A 19,181-nucleotide genomic window follows, 5' to 3' on the forward strand; every position below is an offset into this window, starting at 1 on the left:
TCGCTAACAAAACAATGACCAGGCATGCTTATGAAGTAGTTTTTAAAATAACAATTTGGTGATATGGAATTTAGTTTTTTTTTTTTAAAAAATGGTGAATATTTGATAAAAGAGGATAATCTGATAAGGTTTCAATCAGCAAAATTAGGGATTGGTTTGTGGTTCAATCAACAAAATTAGGGATTGAAGATTTAGCAAGATTGGAAGTGAAAGAATTCGTCGTTGTTGGAGCAGATTCGTCGGAATCAAAAAGCTGTTAGCATTGAAGGTGACTTTCAATTCTTCCATTGCGGTTTAGAGTTTTTTGTTCAGTATTTTTTTGTCGTGATGTATTGTAGTCTTTTCTTTTAAGTAACATGATGTTGGGGTATTAGGTGTTTAAATGTTAGGGTAAGAGGTGTTTAAATTTTAATCAAAAAATAATTAAACTATTATTAGTTTAGAATGTTGGGTACATACAATGAAACACGTAAAAGGAAGACCTCACCACTACCACAACTTCAAAGTCTTCACCACACTATCATTTAACGATTAATTAAAATGTAGATCTAAAACGAGAAAAGAGAATACTTCACTGAGTCTTCAAGCAAAATCAACAAGTTCCAAACTTCGTAGAGTCTTCATTAGGGGTGGCAAAAATATCTACAGACACATATATCTGTGGGTAAAATCCGTTATGAATAAAATCCATTATAGATAATTACTGTTTGTGGATATTTATTATTCGTAAGTAACGGATATTTATTGGATAAAGATAATATACTTGATCTGTTATCCGCAAAAATAATAAAAAAAATTAATTTATATATTTTTTAATTAAATTTAATTAAAAATAAAATAAAATAATATTTTATTAAGTTAAATTTAATTAAAATTAAAATTTAATTTATATTTAATTTAATTTAATTTATATTATTTTTTTTTAATTTTATTTTAAAAATTATACAATATTTTTTATTTTATTTTTTAAAAATATCTGCGGGTATTCATGAATTTTAAAATACTCACGATTATTTTTTAAACAAATATCTACATGAGTAATGCATATAATTTTATCTTATAGGTTAAATTACGATTAGACATTATCCATATCCGATTGGACCCATTATCATCCTGTTTCGCACACCATTCCATAATTTTAAAACCTTTTTTGTACGAAAAATTTCATGGTGAAATAACCACGAAATTCAAGAAATCAAAAACGCGTTTTGAGGCATTTTATAAGCTACCTACAAAACAGGTAAAATGCAACCTTGCACGGTGTTATCAACTGCAGTTTGAATTCTTATCATATTTTTTCCAATGTCCGACACCTCCTATACCTCGACTCCCACCAACCATTCTGACTTTCCGGCGGGAATTGTAATTCCCATTATAATAGGTAGGATTTAAACTGTCATTTTCTGTTTTATATTGGTTTATTTGCAAGACCTTTCTGTTATGACTGAACGCTCTAATGATCTTAATGCAGTTGTCATTATTGTGAAGATTGGTATTTGCTTTTGGGTATTTGGTGAATGCAAAAAAAGATATCAGGTCAATGGTGGTTTTAAACAAACAGGAACACCAGATAAACAATTTATGACACTCACTATGGATAAATTTCTAAATGATATGGAAAGGGAGAAGCCAATCAGGTTCACTGATCAGCAGCTAAGGATTGCAACTGATAATTACTCTTATCACTTGGGGTCAGGAGGTTTTGGGTCTGTTTATAAAGGAAGTTTTAGTAATGGAACCATTATAGCTGTGAAAGTTCTACTTGGGAGTTCTGACAAAAGAATTGATGAACAGTTTATGGCAGAAGTGGGTACCATTGGTAAAGTTCATCATTTCAATCTAGTTCGTCTATATGGGTTTTGCTTCGAAAGACACTTGAGAGCACTGGTTTACGAGTACATGGTGAATGGCCCGCTTGAGAAGTACCTATTTCATGAAAGCACCTTCTTATCATTCGAAAAGCTCCATGAGATCGCAATCGGTACAGCAAGAGGGATTGCTTACTTGCATGAAGAGTGCCAACAGAGAATAATCCACTATGATATCAAACCAGGAAATATTCTCTTGGATAGGAACTTTTGTCCTAAAGTTGCTGATTTTGGTTTGGCCAAGCTTTGCAACAGGGACCATACTCATATAACCATGACTGGGGGTAGGGGCACTCCTGGTTATGCTGCACCTGAACTTTGGTTGCCTTTTCCTGTAACTCACAAGTGTGATGTTTACAGCTTTGGCATGCTGTTATTTGAAATCATTGGCAGAAGGAAAAACCATAACATTAACCTTCCAGAAAGTCAGGTTTGGTTTCCAATGTGGGCTTGGGAAAAATTTGCTGCTGAAAAAGTGGAGGAGTTGATAACTTCTTGTGGGATAGACGACAAAGATAGGGAGATTGCAGAAAGAATCGTTAAAGTAGCTTTATCATGTGTTCAGTATAGGCCAGAAGCAAGACCTATAATGAGTGTTGTGGTGAAAATGTTGGAAGGTTCTGTTGAAGTTCCAAACCCTCCAAACCCATTTCAGTATCTGATTGGTTGGGTTCCACCAACTCCTGATACTGACACAAATATCAGTTCTGACTCGTCAGCATTGGTAACCAAATCTGTCCCTGTACTTGCCACACATGCTATCACTTACGAGATTGAATTAGCGTCTGTATAAATTTGTTGTGTTAATCCATCTGTACGTTCAATATGTGACATTTATTTTTTTCATTTTACATTTATGAGTTCATCAAATGTAACCAAGTGAATTGTATCTATATATTTCAAATAAGCAATTGAATAATTATTTTAGTTTTACAATTATTATTAATATAGGGAAAAACGAAGGATAATCAAATTTGAAATTTGAATTTCAAATAAATAGATAAGGCAAGGGTTGAGAATATTTACTTTATATCTTTTTTTTAATTAAATTTTTGAAAAAAAATTTACTTTTAGAATACTCTTTTGTATAAAGATAAAAAGGTATTTATTTATTGTTTAGACTTAGAAAATTAAGATTTAGATATTGTTCATATTTGACATTCTAAAATAAGAAGCTACTTCACATATAGTATATTTTCTTATATATATATATATATATATATATATATATATATATATATATTATATTTCTAAAATCCTATAAATTCCAATAGTGGTGTCTAAGAGTCATTGATAGAAGCACTCTAAGTTCACAAAAGGTTGGGGAAGTGAATGCATAAGTAAAAAAAAATCTCATTTTGAACAAACTAAACTTTCACATAATTGGTATTGTTTATATTTATGTCTTTCTAATGTTTGTAATTTACTTTTATAATTAGTGTTTGTTATAGTTTGATTATCTTGATATCTGATTCATTAAATATTTAAAAATATCTTGTGATTTAGAAACAAAACAAGAACAACAAAAATGAAGCTTGTATCGTGAGAATGAATTAGGTTTAAGATCATTTCATAATGCTCCTTTTGACGGGTCAAATGGGGATTGAGCACATGAAGGGGGTTCTTGGATAGTGTTCAACAAGCTGAAGAGCGAATTAAGGAAGCGTTAAATATTTCTATATTTTTTATCGATACTATTTTGGATACAAAATATTGGCAAGTAAGAAGATAACAAGAATGTTAATAGAATGATGAAAGTCAAAGTTCGTGTTTCAAAATTTATTAACTATAGTTAGATTCAGATAACGCGGGTTTGATTTATGTAGTCAACACACTATGAAACGAATTTATGTTGTCTACACTGTGAAGCGACACAAAAGGAAGACTTCACTGCTACCACAAATTCATAATCTTCAACATCATTTATTGATTGATTAATATAGTTCCCACACCATTTCAGAACATCAATTTCCATATATAAAACGACAAAAGAGAAGACTTCATCGAGTCTTCCGTATAATGCATTACTACCACATTATATAGAGTTTTAATGGGTATGGGAATTTGCTGCGGAAATTTCTTCGAAATTCACTAAAACCGTGTTTATTTTGACCTTTGTGGTGCGTGGTTAATATATATTACAAAGTACTCAGTTTCACAAAACAAATAATAAACTGGGAATTACAGAATTCCACTAGTTTATCTTTTATTCCACTACGTCACTTAGTGTAACATATTCAATTCTTATCTATATTACCCAATGTCAGAGACTATCATCATCACCGGAGGTATGATTTTAACTAACCAAATCTATTTGGTTTGAATTCATCTTCGGTATTCTGATTTTGTTTTTTGATGGTTTAGTGGTGAAGTTTGACTTACTTAACAGTGCTATAATGTACTGCAGGTATATCCTTTGTGATACTTTGTGTTATTATATGGCTACGGCCAAAGTGTAATTGTGTTCAAGACTCAAAATTTATGACACTCACCATGAATAAATTTCTGAACGAGATGGAAAAGGAGAAGGTAATCATGTTTACAGAACAACACCTAAGAATTGCAACGGATAACTATTCTTACTTGATGGGGTCAGGAGGTTTTGGAAAAGTCTACAAGGGAATTTTTAGTGATGGATACCATAAGTGTGACATCCCCAAAATATACTACATGCATATATAATAAAGGCATCATTCAGTTATAATATTGGAAAGCAGTTAGAGACATATAACAGACTATATTGGTTACAGTCATCCAAAATAAAATCAGAGTTAGTTTCTTAAACATAAAGGACCACTGTGAATTATCATCAGAATAATACTACTAATCAAGATCCTAGACATACTAAGCTGCAACATCACTGTCTTCCCGCGCGCTTGCTCCACAGACACCTCCTCTTCATCTGCTCACATCCAATTTTGGATGATCATTGCAAAAGAAAACATACCCAAATAAAGCACGAACACACAAACAAGGGTGAGCTAGTTTTACAAGCAATCATACTATATTAGAGTAAACAATTCATCAAATAAATACTTTAAGCCAAGCAAGTTAAATCATACAAAGAAACATGTCATAAACTAGACTTGACTCGTCCGGACTTAGAATGATTGCCGAGCTATGACGGGTCATGCACTCGTGGTGGCTTATGAAACTTGGGTTCCCCACCCTACCACACTCACGAGGTTAGCTTGTTCTGGGCCTTGAGGCATACTGGGAGCCCCCAAGACTAAGACCTCTTGCTACTCCTCACCACATGGTTCAATCCGTAGCCGTGAAGGTTCTGCATGCAATTTCTGAAGAGAGAATAGAGGAGCAGTTTATGGCTGAAGTAGGAACAATAGGAAAAATTCATCATTTCAATCTGGTTCGACTCTACGGGTTTTCTTTGGAGAAAAACTTCACCGCACTGGTTTATGAGTACATGGGGAATGGTTCTCTTGACAAGTTTTTGTTTAAACCAGAAAATGCCCTAGGTTTTGAAAAGCTTTATGAGATTGCAATTGGGACAGCCAAAGGCATTTCTTACTTGCATGAAGAGTGTCAACAAAGAATCATCCACTACGACATCAAACCCGGAAATATTCTCTTGGATAGAAACAGTTGCTGATTTTGGCTTAGCCAAACTATGCAACAGAGAAAATACTCACATTACCATGACTAAGGGTAGAGGCACTCCTGGTTATGCTGCACCAGAGCTTTGGTTGCCAAATTTTCCCGTAACTCAAAAATGTGATGTTTACAGCTTCGGGATGCTGTTATTTGAAATCCTTGGAAGGAGAAGAAACTTTGAGATTGACCTTGCTGAGAGCCAGGAGTGGTTTCCAATGTGGATTTGGAAAAAAGTGGAGGCTGAAGAAGCAGAAGAATTGATGGTAGCATGTGGGATAAATGATCAAAATAAAGAGACTGCTGAAAGAATGATGAAGGTAGCTCTGTCATGTGTTCAGTATAAGCAAGAATCAAGACCTGTAATGAGTGTTGTGGTGAAAATGTTAGAAGGTTCAGTTGTAATTCCAAAACCTCTAAACCCTTTTCCGCACCTTGTTCATGAGATTCTTCCACTACCAGAATCTGGCAACACTAATACAAGTAGTACTGTTCCAGGCTTTTCAGGGATGGTAACAGAATCCAGCCATGAACCTTCTTCTCTTGTTGTGACTAAGTTCGAGACTGAATCAGCCTCTACCTAAATCTTAATTCAATTACACAAGATCAATCAGTACAAGTTGTTGGTAATGTGGCAACTTTTTGTTTTTTCTTGAACAGTAAGGCTTTGACTAAGTCAAAGATTTTCGGTTCACTTAGTTTAATAGCATCTGGCATTATTTGTTTCTCTTTTTCTTAAGATACAACTACTTTAGAGACATTAGAAGCAGAAATAAGTCCATTGGAATTGGTTGAAAAGTCAGAAACATTAGCAAACAGTAAGAAATTGTCAGCAATTTGTAGAAATGAATGTGGTGTATATTTGAAGTACGATTGAAAGGATGAAGATAGGGATATTGTGAGGGTTAAACAATCACTGACAGAGAAAGAAAGAAATTTGAGGGGGAAGTGGAAAACAAGTCATTAGAGTGATATTTCAACTCATTAAACACAACATGAATAGAAACAATAATAATACTTTGACACAGTTTTTATTGATACGGTATGAGACCCATTTTTACTGAATTTATAGATCATCACAGTATACAATTTTAAAATTTAATGACTCAAATGAATGTTTTTGCCACGTTAGGGTGTCAAGGTACCGCTAGCTTTGTGAGAACTTGAATATCCTAAACTTAAACACTCATGATACTTAAAATCTAGTTTGTGTTTATTATAGGGTGAAGAAAAGAATAATAAGAGCAACCAAAAATACTCAAAGTTATTACATGGAGACTAGTTAAACAAAACAATAAATGGAAACTTTAAATGGTAATGAGGTATTGGATAATTTGTTCAAATCAAGCTTTTAGAACTGACCCTCTTAACATGGCCTTTGTTATGGTTCAATCATTAAACTCTATGATCCAGGAGTTCAAGTTGCCGACTCTTGTGTGGAACTCATTCCTACATTGTAATAATAACCCCATTTTTAATCTCAATTCGTTTAAATTCGCGAATGACATCGTAAGTAAGAAAATTCAAACACATCAATAAACTCTATCAAAATTAAGACTTTTAATGTATGTTGCATTGCTTTCATTATCCCCGAAATTCAAAGAAAAAACGCGTTTTCTGGCATATGAGGTCAACTACGCGGAATGAGCCGTACACGAAATAGCTTGTGATATTAAATGGCTTACTTACATCAGAGCTGGTCTGAAAGTCACTGTTTCTTATTTCTCTGTCTATCCTTGAATGCTTTTTATATCAAATTTGCAGGCTATTGGAGTTTTCTGCTAATCAAAACTCCATCGTTAAGTTTTCTCTCCAGGCTCATAAGCTTAGAGAATAAACATGAGTTTTCGATTTCCTCCTCCTTCTGACGATTTTAACGATTTTCAGACTCAAGCGCAAAACGAGTTTGACCATTTTATGGAATGGACAGTAATAGCGTCTATAGGTAAGATCATAGCTAAACCTTATGCATTTGTATCGTAAGTCTTAAATTTATTTGTCTCTCAATTTGAAGTAAGTTTATTTTTAGTATCCCTAATCTAAATTTAATGTATCAGTTTTTACAGATTTCGATTATGCACTCTAGAAATTATGAGTGGTTCACATGCATCCTTATCTTCAAATATCCTATCACATTTGTTCTACTCTCTGTAGTATGCATTCATGACGGGTTGAGAAATTACTTAGTTTTGCTTTTGGTTGTGAAATGAGATTGGACCCTCTAATGATTCAGTTCAAGTTCACCTCGATTAAATTTTTAGTGGGACATCTTTAACTTTTTATATTTGAATCTTCAATTCTTTATAATGGAGTGTTAATTTCTGTATATATTTCCTATATATAATAAGAGTCTAAAAGGGCAAATCCTGTGGCAAAGTTCTGGTACAATGAAAAGTTGATAGCCTATACAGAAACATGTTACATATTCTCATTGTCCCACAAGACTTGTGGTTCATTAGAAAAGTTAATGTTGTCTTTTATTTGAATTTTCAGCTTCTGGAGTGGTGGGACTCGTAGCTATTATAGCAATAGTATATGCCATAATTCAATGCTTAAAGAAGGCAGGAGATGCAATTCCCGCATACGCCCAGCTTGGTAGCACAGAGAATGATCATAAAGCATCAAATTCATTTCCTTCAACCAGAGAAATGGAAGTAGTAATAGAACCAGCTTCTACAGTTCAAAATTCGAAAACTGAGTTTGCAACGATGGAAAGATTCCTGAGCAACATCACCAAGGAGAAACCCATCAGATTCTCTCCTGAGGAACTGGATATAATTACATGGAACTACTCAACCATATTGGGTTCAGGTGCTTTTGGGGTTGTCTACAAAGGAATATTGTCCAATGGAGAAGATGTGGCTGTCAAAGTAATCAACAGTTTGGACATGGAAATGGAAGAGCAACTAAAAGCAGAAGTTGGAACCCTAGGAAGAACATACCATGTCAATCTGGTGAGGCTTTATGGCTTCTGCTTTCACCGTGACAAGAGAGCTCTTGTTTATGAGTATGTAGAAAATGGGTCTTTGGACAAGCACTTGTTTGGCAGCAAGAATCAAGACATTGAGTTGGGGAAGCTTCTTGAGATTGCAATTGGAACAGCAAAAGGAATTGCTTATTTACATGAAGAGTGTCAAAAGAGAATAATTCATTATGATATTAAACCAGAGAATGTTCTTCTTGACATGAAGTTGGAACCAAAGGTTGCAGATTTTGGCCTAGCTAAGCTTTGCAGCAGAGAAAATAACGTTTCAGTAAACACACACTTTAGAGGAACAAGGGGATATGCTGCACCAGAAATGTGGAAGCCTTTTCCAGTGACTCACAAGTGTGACGTTTATAGTTTTGGTATTCTCCTGTTTGAAATGGTTGGGAGGAGAAGGCATTTTGATGATAACTACAGAGAATCACAACAGTGGCTTCCACGATGGACATGGGATATGTTTGAGAATAATGAGTTATCTGTGATGCTTTCATTTTGTGGAATTGAGGAGAAAGACAAGGAGAAAGGTGAGAGAATGTCAAAGGTGGCTCTGTGGTGTGTTCAGTATTCACCTGATGATAGACCTCTTATGAGTACTGTCGTGAAGATGCTTGAGGGTGAAATTGAAATTTCTCCACCTCCATTTCCCTTCCAAAACCTGGTGTCTGTTAAGCCAAACCTCACTCAAAAAGAAAGTAGTACTGAAGATTCAGATGCTACCCAGTCATGGGAAACAACTTCAAACCCGGAATATGGCTCCAAAATCAAGCGCAATACATTTGAGATCGAAGAACTTGCTTAGTTGTATCATAACAGTACCCAGATTATTGTACATTCAAAGAGCATTTTTTTAGCTTTGTTGAATTTACAACTACGAGCTACATTCTGCAATAACCCAATTTGTTGCCTAAACTAAAACCTCCAAACTCTGTATCAGTTTTGTCAGTTCATTATGCAGAGGAGGAAGGGAGTGAAAATAGGAATGCGTTAATCATAGTTGCTACTCTTTGTAATCTTTGTTAACACTAACATCCAAATTGAACTGACATACTATAGGAGTAGCGTACCATGACACACTCAATGAATTTTGAGTAGCGGTACCACGAAAAGATTAATAAATTTCATATTCATTTGACACGGTAACGTATCCATTTTAATATTGTTTTAAAATGTGTGGTCCCACATCATGAATTAGAATGAGGATAATTATGTCATTTTGCAGATAAGTTTATTTTTGTTTTCCATTTTAAGATTTCATTTATTTTTGTTTTCCATTTTAAGATTTCATTCACTCACTTTCTGTTATAGATTTAATGAATTGAAAAATATTTTAATTGATAAAAAGGAAAGATTATTATTATTTATATTTATTATTATACTTATATTATTATATTATTTATTATTATTATTTATAACTAGTTTTTTTGTTATTATTTATATGATTGGTAGTATTATTATTTATTTATTTTATTATTATTATTATTTAATTCATTATATTTTATTTTAATCAATTAGATTTATTTGTTTAATAATTATGAAATTAATTTATGATATAAATTATTATAAAAGTAAAAAAGAAAAGAACATACTTTCCCCGCAATTGTTCCCATATGAGAGGGAAAAGTTGAATGAAGAATTTGTTCTTATTTTTCGTAATACGTTGTCTAGTTTTTTCAACTTTCCTTGCATTTCTTAGTTTGCAAAGTCTCTGTTGCCGAAAACAAAGGCAGCATACAAGATCAGATAAAAATGTATTAAGTGCTTTTTCATATTTTTTAAATTTCTTTATATAATGTATTAAAAATTTCTTTATGTAGTAAGAAATATAAAAGGTAATTTTTGTTTGCAATAGATATATTTAATATATTCATTACTAATATTTTTTATGTATAAAATGAGAAATACATATAAACTTACTAAACCATCCTGCTCTATTCTATTATCACCAAAAACAAAAATGAAAAGGACAATGAAACGTATATCAGAAAAGAAATATCTGATAACTTAATGAAGAGATGCAGAAGTTCCATTCTCAGGTAGAGGCCAATTCAATGTCTGGAATGTCATATACAATGCCTGGTTCAGTTACCATGAAAGAAGAACTGGTAGTGATACTTGTATTTACATCAGTTCCGGATGCATGGACAGAAGAATTACCCCTAAAAGTTCCTTCTATCATGTGCTGAAACGGGTTACATGGTTTAGAAATTTCTACTGAACCTTCCAACATTTTCACCACATCACTCATGATTGGCCTTGTTTCTGGCCTATACTGAACACAAAACAAAGCTACCTTCACCATTCTTTCTGCCATTTTCTTATGCCTCTCCTCAATCTTACAAGCATTCATTAACACTTCCAATTCTCCAGCCTCAAATCTTTTCCAAGCCCATACTGGAAACCACTCTTCGCTTTGGGGAAGGTTAATGTCAAGGTTTCTTCTCCTGCCAATGATTTCGAATAACAGCATTCCAAAGCTATAAACATCACACCTGTGAGTCACAGGAAATGGCATCCAAAGCTCAGGTGCAGCATAACCAGGAGTCCCCCTTCCTCCTGTCATTGTTATATGAGTATTGTCCCTGTTGCAGAGTTTAGCTAATCCAAAATCAGCTACTTTTGGATTGAAGTTCTTGTCCAACAGAATATTTCCAGGTTTTATGTCATAGTGGACTATTCTGTGTTCACAATCTTCATGCAAGTATGCAATGCCTCTGGCTGTTCCAACTGCAATCTCATGAAGCTTTTCGTATCCCAGAGTCTTGTTTTCGTGAAACAGATACTTGTCAAGAGATCCATTCCTCATATACTCATAAACCAGTGCTATCAGGTCTTTCTCAAAGCAAAATCCATACAACTTAACAAGGTTGAAATGGTGAACTTTTCCAATTGTACCCACTTCTGCCATAAACTGTTCCTTAATTCTCTTATCAGAATTTGCACGTAGAACCTTCACAGCCACTGTTGTTCCGTCCCTTAAATTTCCTTTATAAACTTCTCCAAAACCTCCTGACCCCAATGATGTAGAATAATTATCTGTTGCAACCCTTAGCAGCTCACCAGTAAACCTGATTGGCTTTTCTCTTTCCATGTTCCTCAAAATATTCTCAATGTGGACAAAGTTCATTTCCAACAATCCATCAGTTTCTCTTTTGGGTGCTTTACAAAAACAAAACAGGCAGAGAATCACGAACCACACCAACAAAACTGCAACACCAACACCTCAGAAATTTAGTGAAAATCAATTAAAACCAATATACAAGAAGAAAACAAATAAATAAATATATATATATATATGTATGTATGTATGTATAAATGTATATATCGTGTTTGAATCCTACCAGCTACACCTATGAGACCCCCAGCGTCCATGTTTGATTTATGAGAAAAATCAGATGTGAAAATGAATATATGTAATGATTGTTATCATTCTATATTACAGGGTCCCTATATCCATGGATATTCTATTCTTGATTGAATAAGCTGGCTATCAATCTTAATTACAAGCCGGCTTAAAACTAATATGTTTGAATTGAATAACGACAAACACTATGTTTAGATTTTCCATTTTCCTAGCACCATCCTCCTAGGGTGTTGTTAATTATATATAAAGGTCAAAGGATGAGGAAGTTCATGATTTCCTTTCGTACATACTAATGTCATGTATGGAGTAAACCACATTTTGTTATCCACTCAATTGAGTATTTGACAAGGAACTCCGTGACGGAGAAATCTAAAAGATGACAACGACCAATAAGAGAGTTTATTCTTCATTATTTTTATTTAACATCAATCTGTCGGAAAAGTTTACTTAATCTGTTGCTTCCTAGCAACCCACTTTCCTGAGAAACTCTTTACCACTTCTTGCTTATTACAGAAAACAAGAAGCTATATCATAACAAGCCCTGAAACTTTGTTCGAATTGTCTATAATTTTTTTAATATTGGCATAACAGAAAAACCATAAATCTAAGCAAAGCAAATGATAACCATGCATATGCTGCAGTCCAAGAGCTATACCCAACTTGGCAGGGGAAAATGTGTTTTAATCCAACTTTATCCAACATCTTAACGCTCAAACTGTACTACCTCTACATTAGGCTTGTTGCAGATCCTATATATAATCCTCAGCCATGTTAAGATTGTATTTGGAAATCTTCAAAATTAAGACATACAGTTCAAAAAGTATAAGCACGATTGCTTATAGCATGAAACAACAAAATATACTATAACAAGATTAGAAATAAAATAACTTCAGAATCGAATACAAATTTTGATGTATGCGTAGATAAACATAAGAGGCCCTTTTCTTCTTTGCTTCCCTCAATATACAACTTTTCAACTCCAAATAGTTTAGAGGCAAAAAGAAAAGAGCTTTTCATGACAGAAAAAAAAGGGCACGTATATGTACATGGATACATTTGAAACTAATCAGCACAAATGAAAGTATTTTACTACTCAACTCATCATGTAGCTATAAATAATTTGCATCACACATTGCTAGAGGCTAATTCAATGCCGTACTTCCTCATAATAGGAGTAGCACATACAATGCTGGAGCTTGTTACCATAACAGAAGAACCAGATGAAATACTTGCTGTATTATAGGTCTGTGATATTGGAACTGGATGAGCAATGGTAATCCCACCCATGAAGTGCTGAAAAGGGTTGTCAGGTTCTGGAACTTCCACTGAACCTTCCAGCATTTTCACCACAACACTCATTATTGGCCTTATTTCTGGCCTATACTGAACACACCACAAAGCTATCTTAATCATTCTTTCTGCAATCTTCTTATCTTTCTCCTCTATCCCACAGGCTGTCATCAACTCCCCCAATTGTCCAGTATCAAATTTTTCCCAAACCCATATTGGAAACCACTCTTGGCTTTCAGCAAGTTTAATATCAATGTTTCTTCTTCTGCCTATGATTTCAAACAGCAGCATGCCAAAACTATAAACATCACACTTGGGAGTTATGGGAAAGGGCATCCAAAGCTCAGGTGCAGCATAACCTGGAGTTCCTCTGCCTCCAGTCATGGTTATATGAGTATTGTCCCTGTTGCAGAGTTTGGCTAAACCAAAATCAGCAACTTTAGGATTGAAATTCCTGTCCAAGAGAATATTTCCTGGTTTTATGTCGTAATGGATTATTCTGTGTTGGCACTCCTCATGCAAATAAGCAATGCCTCTAGCTGTTCCCACTGCAATCTCATGAAGCTTTTCATATCCTAAGGTCTTCTTTTCGTGGAACAAATACCTATCAAGAGAGCCATTACCCATGTACTCATACACCAGTGCTATCAGGTTTTTTTCAAAGCAAAATCCATAGAGTCTAACAAGATTGAAATGATGAATTCTGCCAATCGTTCCCACTTCTGCCATAAACTGCTCCTCGATTTTCTTGTCTGAAGCCCCTCGCAGAACCTTCACTGCAACAATAGTCCCATTACTGAAAATTCCCTTATAAACTGTTCCAAAACCTCCTGACCCCAACAAGTTAGAGTAGTTATCAGTTGCAATCCTTAGTTGTTGACCAGTGAATCTGATTGGCTTCTCCCTTTCCATGTCGTTAAGAAATTTATTTATAGTCAGAGTCAGAAATTTTGAACCAGAAAATACTGATCTATCATTCTTCTGATTTCTTTTTCTGCACACACAGATCAAAATACCTATCTTCACCAAAATCACCACTGCAAAATGTTAATGTATAATTAGAAATCCTGTGACCAAAGCTCGGAAAACCACCACTGAACATAATTAAATTCGTTGAATAAAAAATACCACCTTTAAAATCTTACCAACTATGATCATAACCTCAATTACTGCAGCAGTTGACATTTGACAAGATAACAATTCAAACTACCAAAGTGGTGTGCAGGAATTGTTTGAAAGAAAGAAACATAGTAGTTAAATTTATATGTAAAATATCATGCATTTATCCACTATAAGACAGTTAACTTTCAAAAATTAATATCGGCCAAAGAACGGAAGCAAGTCACCTGAATTTTATTTAATTTTTATTATGAAAGCTACAATATTTTCATTAATGTCACTGAAGCTACCATTGGCCTTCAAATTCTTTGTTGAGTTTTTGATGTTGACCTTCCCAAATGGACACTAGTAAGTTATCATCAATGAATGTAGTCTTGATTGTTGATTTGGCGAATATTATATGGCTATATAGAATGAGCTTTGTACAAAATTATAGTACAAACAAAATCTCTTAAGACAAATACTACGTTCCAATTTTCTATCATATACCATTCTCCTAGGCTACCTATAATGGGTAATATTCATTTTATGTTTGTGGAATATTCTACTCCACGAAATAACGACATATTAACAGTAACATATGATAAATTATAATTAGCCAGAAGAGATCAGAGCGACTAATGAAGCTTGTTACAAATGTGATGGGTGTATATTTGTATGAGAGAGATGTTATATATATTTTGCAGTTTAACACATGCAAGATATTTGACACTAGTGTTAACCCAAAATCTTAAATCAATAGATTTATTGGTCTTTCATCTTATATAATGTTTAACTTTATCTTTTCTACTTAATGTGAAACTTTGACTCAAATTTAGATTATTGAAAATAATCTCCCCTTAAGGATGAGTCCTTTCATATGGTTTATTTCCCCTCAGTTATGACCTACTTATGCTCTTGTGGTTAAAAGTGATGTCAAATGTCTTATGTGAAATTAAACTCATGTCATATATAAATAATCTCTTCCTAATAACCTCCTCATATAAAAATATAAACACATAAGTGGTATTAGAGTCAATGATTTGGATTAACTGACTTATATAGTTATAACAACAACAATATCATAATGAGGTATAAATATGACCACTTAGATCATTATAACAACAATAACACCATAACCACAAGGGTATAAGTTGGTCATAGTACACCTAAGAAAAAATATACCATATGAAAGGGACTCACATTTAAGGAAAGATTGTAGAAATAAACTAAGTGTGAGTCAAAGTCCTGTTGGATCTATCAAAGAGGGGGTTCACCGGGGAGACACAATACCAATGAAATACGAGTCCAACCATATAAAAGATTGACACCACTCTCTATCCAAAACCTTAAGACAATGGGTTAATGGGTCTTTCACCTTTGTATACTGCTCTACTTTGTCATTTCTATCCAATGTGGCTCCTCATCGAAAAATTGGTGTTCTTTCTTTGCAAATGTTAATTCAATATCTAATTACTAATCAATATTTTTTATTAATAATTGATGTTTAGCCTTGTGTAGCAAGTATCCGTTGGAGTATCACCAACTTGTATTAAAACAGACAAGTTGGACAGTTATAAAGTGAGAATGTTATACATCAATAAACTTTTTGTCTTAACTTTTTCTTTGGATAAAAGACTATGTTGCAAGCTAATGTTATTGGAATGATAAGAACTAAATAAACTGGGAAACTGTTTCAAAGTTTGATTGCTATGATATGTAGGTCAGAGGACATTCATCCATTAGCAGGTTTACTACGAGTTGCCAAAAAATAAATCCTCACATTTGCATGGAGAAAAGGCTAACAGTTTGCTTCACTTGTATACAGACATAGCAGTCCATTCATAAAAAGTTCAGAGGCAAATTGAAAAGAACATTATGGTAAAAAAAACAAAATAGTACACATGAACAGTTATTTTCAACAGAATAAAGAAGAAGAAAGGAAAATATTTTACACATCGCTTAACCTACGAAATGGTCCATCAAGTAGTAGCATGTACAGTGCTATAGTCAGTTACAACAACTGAAGAGCCACCAGTATCTGTTGTGTGAGCAGGGAAATTACCATCCATAAATTGCTGAAATGGGTTCAAAGGTTTTGGAATTTCCACTGAACCTTCCAACATTTTTACCACATCACTCATCAGAGGCCTTGAATGAGGCCTATACTGAACACACGACAGAGCAACATTAACCATTCTCTGAGCTAGCTCCCCATCTTTCTCCTCTATCCCACATGATACTATCAACTCCTCCAACTCTCCACCATCAATTTTTTTCCATACAAACATTGGAAACCACTCTTGACTTTCAACAGCTTCAACATCAAGGTTTCTCCTCCTGCCTATGATTTCAAACAACAACATTCCAAAGCTGTAAACATCACACTTGTGAGTCACAGGAAAATTTGGCATCCAGAGTTCAGGTGCAGCATAACCAGGAGTTCCCCTTCCCCTTGTCATGGTTAGATGAGTATTTTCCCTGTTGCAAAGCTTGGCTAAACCAAAATCAGCCACTTTAGGATTGAAGCTTCCATCCAATAGAATATTTCCTGGTTTGATGTCATAATGTATTATTCTTTGTTGGAACTCTTCATGCAAATAAGCAATGCCTTTGGCTGTTCCAACTGCAACCTCATGAAGCCTTTAAAATCCTATGACATTGTTTTGGTTAAAAAGATACTTGTCAAGAGAACCATTCCCCATGTATTCATAAACCAGTGCTATCAAGTTTCTCTCGAAGCAAAACCCATATAGCCGAACCAGATTGAAGTGATCAATTTTGCCAATTGTTCCCACTTCAGCCATAAACTGCTCCTCGTTTCTCTTGTCTGAACGCCCATGCAGAACCTTCACAGCCACAATGGTTCCATCGCTAAAAACTCCCTTATAGACTGATCCAAAACCTCCTGACCCCAACAAGTAAGAGTAGTTATCAGTTGCAATTCTTAGATGTTGGTCAGTGAACCTGATTGGCTTCTCCCTTTCCATATCATTCAAAAATCTATCCATAGCAAGTGTCATAAATCGTGACTCTGGAGTAAGCACTCCTGGGGCGCATTTGAATTGTAGCCATATCAATATACAGAATAACACAAAAAAGACCCCTGCGATGCGATATTTTAGCAAAGTTCAGTCAGAAACTGTAATCTGTGTGCCAGTATTCAGGCTTAATCAACAAACTAATACACAATAGAAGTATGAAAACAACAACATATCACAAGTTAAACCGATGATGATTATAAGAATGATTGACATGAAAGAAGAGATGAGTTGGGAGGAGTAGAATGATAGAGAGGAACAAGTAAGAAGAAAAAGAAAGAGTAATGTAATTTATGTGCACAAGTCTTGGCATTATTGAAACAAGGAACCACGTGGCCGTTCCACCATTTAGATGTGACGTGATGCCGGCGTATCTTACGAGCTACTTGTTGGGAATCTAACTTTCATCTCACACGTTGGATAAAAATAGAAAGTAGAACAGTATATAAAGATAAAACACCCATTAATTCATTGTCTTAAAATTTTGAGTAGAGAGTAGTGTTCATCCCTTATATAATTAACTCTAATGTTATTGGTGTTTGTGTCAATAGTTTGTCTTGGTGACCGGCTCATATGAGTATAATGAGTATAATGATTTTTATACCGAAAGTCTTTCTAGCAAAAGATATTTTCCGTTAAGATACGACGATCGGAAAGGAAAAGCTATTAGTGATTGTGATTGGTTAGGAATGTTTCGCTCGAGGGAAGTATACCTCGTTTTCTCAAAAGTGAACTTGTATGAAATGGGAAAAAGGGATGGAAGTGGGGAATGACATAGAGGAAGGAAGAATCATTTAAATTCCATGGTCCAGAGTATCAGAAACTTGATTTCACAATGAAAGAACCGTGTTCCTCTAGCTATGGAATTTACCTGAGGCAAAAAATTAAAAATAAGAAAATAAATAGCTGAGGTAATAGGAGGTGGATTGAGTACAACATAGAGGAGGGATGTGGTAGAAAATGGGAATGCAAAGAAATTGATACATAAATCAAAGGTTGACATGAAAAGTGATATTGTGGCAATGATATAAAGTATGGTTGTGTAGTTCGATTTATATATTATAATAAATAGAGTGTACTGGCCACAAATCGTGTATTAGGGCACTATAAATACTATTTTGTGCACTTTTGATTTTAAAAATGCATAATTATAGTAAACAATGCGCAATTAGTCTTCTTTTCTAATTAACAGGCAATGGAGGCAGGAAAATTTTTACTATTTTGAAATTCCGCAGAAAATTTAAAAAGGGTGAGGTATCATGTCCGATTCAATTTCGGAAGTGACTTCATCTCCTACCCGTTTGTATCCTTAGATGGATTGGTCTGACTTTGGATTTAACTGCTAAAAGTACTCATTCACATAAGAGACCTAAAATTACATTTTAGGAGAAAAACTTTATTTATAAAAAAAAATATTCAAAAACTAAAGTTATTTAATATATAAATCAAAAACAAACTTTTTATACACAATATAAAAAATTATAAAAATAAATAATACATAAAATTAAATTTTACTGATTCTTCATTACCCTTCATAAGGTATATTGTAATAACGTTCAGATATAATATCGTACTAATCACCCTCAGAACATGTTCTTCCATCACAGTCGATCCTTTTCTTTAAGGATGTTGCTTCCTGCACCCTATTTCTTCATGCACCCCATAAATAAAAGCTACCGGACCGTAACAAGGAGAGGTGATTGCTGTCCTGGAAAAAAAAAAAATCCCCAAACTGTGTTTGTATTCAGGAAAATAATTTCCAGAAGGGTTAGGGTGCAGAAAGGAAAACGATGGAGGTGCAGGAAGTAATTCCCTTAAGGTTCCAGTATACTGTTAAGTAGCCCAAAATATTACAGTGAGAACATTAGTTCCAAGCTTAATAGAAAATAATGATTTCCTTGGGTAAAATTAATTTCTAGCACAATATC

General features: G+C 34.1%; 2 protein-coding genes and 4 pseudogenes across 2 annotated transcripts; 3 read left to right on the forward strand and 3 right to left on the reverse strand.

Moving 5' to 3' along the window:
• Positions 1-1,096: 1,096 nt before the first annotated feature.
• Positions 1,097-2,804, forward strand: LOC124823755 (rust resistance kinase Lr10-like). Its single transcript, XM_088106410.1, has 2 exons — positions 1,097-1,381; positions 1,472-2,804. Exons 1-2 carry the CDS (start codon positions 1,303-1,305, stop codon positions 2,659-2,661), a joined length of 1,269 nt encoding a protein of 422 aa, XP_087962536.1. The 5' UTR covers positions 1,097-1,302; the 3' UTR covers positions 2,662-2,804.
• A 1,239-nt stretch (positions 2,805-4,043) lies between these two features.
• On the forward strand, positions 4,044-6,365 carry LOC124823756 (G-type lectin S-receptor-like serine/threonine-protein kinase At1g34300; annotated as a pseudogene).
• Positions 6,366-7,119: 754 nt separating this feature from the next.
• LOC124823759 (LEAF RUST 10 DISEASE-RESISTANCE LOCUS RECEPTOR-LIKE PROTEIN KINASE-like 2.2) lies at positions 7,120-9,595 on the forward strand. The gene is made up of 2 exons (XM_047296050.2): positions 7,120-7,422; positions 7,971-9,595. Exons 1-2 carry the CDS (start codon positions 7,317-7,319, stop codon positions 9,260-9,262), a joined length of 1,398 nt encoding a protein of 465 aa, XP_047152006.1. The 5' UTR covers positions 7,120-7,316; the 3' UTR covers positions 9,263-9,595.
• Positions 9,596-10,443: 848 nt separating this feature from the next.
• On the reverse strand, positions 10,444-11,653 carry LOC124823750 (G-type lectin S-receptor-like serine/threonine-protein kinase At1g34300 pseudogene; annotated as a pseudogene).
• Positions 11,654-12,623: 970 nt separating this feature from the next.
• LOC124823751 (rust resistance kinase Lr10 pseudogene) lies at positions 12,624-14,557 on the reverse strand (annotated as a pseudogene).
• A 1,389-nt stretch (positions 14,558-15,946) lies between these two features.
• On the reverse strand, positions 15,947-17,491 carry LOC148203239 (rust resistance kinase Lr10 pseudogene; annotated as a pseudogene).
• Positions 17,492-19,181: the final 1,690 nt, after the last annotated feature.

Source organism: Vigna umbellata, chromosome 2 (assembly GCF_029865625.1).
Source record: "Vigna umbellata cultivar VRB3 chromosome 2, Vumbellata_1.0, whole genome shotgun sequence".
Taxonomy (NCBI): Eukaryota; Viridiplantae; Streptophyta; class Magnoliopsida; order Fabales; family Fabaceae; genus Vigna; species Vigna umbellata.

Bases quoted from the DNA above. Each gene is read 5' to 3' on its own strand.
- LOC124823755 (XM_088106410.1), top strand. From the start codon at position 1,303: ATGTCCGACACCTCCTATACCTCGACTCCCACCAACCATTCTGACTTT. The intron at 1,382-1,471 runs GTAGGATTTAAA...ATCTTAATGCAG, and splicing joins TGTAATTCCCATTATAATAG to TTGTCATTATTGTGAAGATT.
- LOC124823759 (XM_047296050.2), top strand. From the start codon at position 7,317: ATGAGTTTTCGATTTCCTCCTCCTTCTGACGATTTTAACGATTTTCAG. The intron at 7,423-7,970 runs GTAAGATCATAG...TTGAATTTTCAG, and splicing joins GACAGTAATAGCGTCTATAG to CTTCTGGAGTGGTGGGACTC.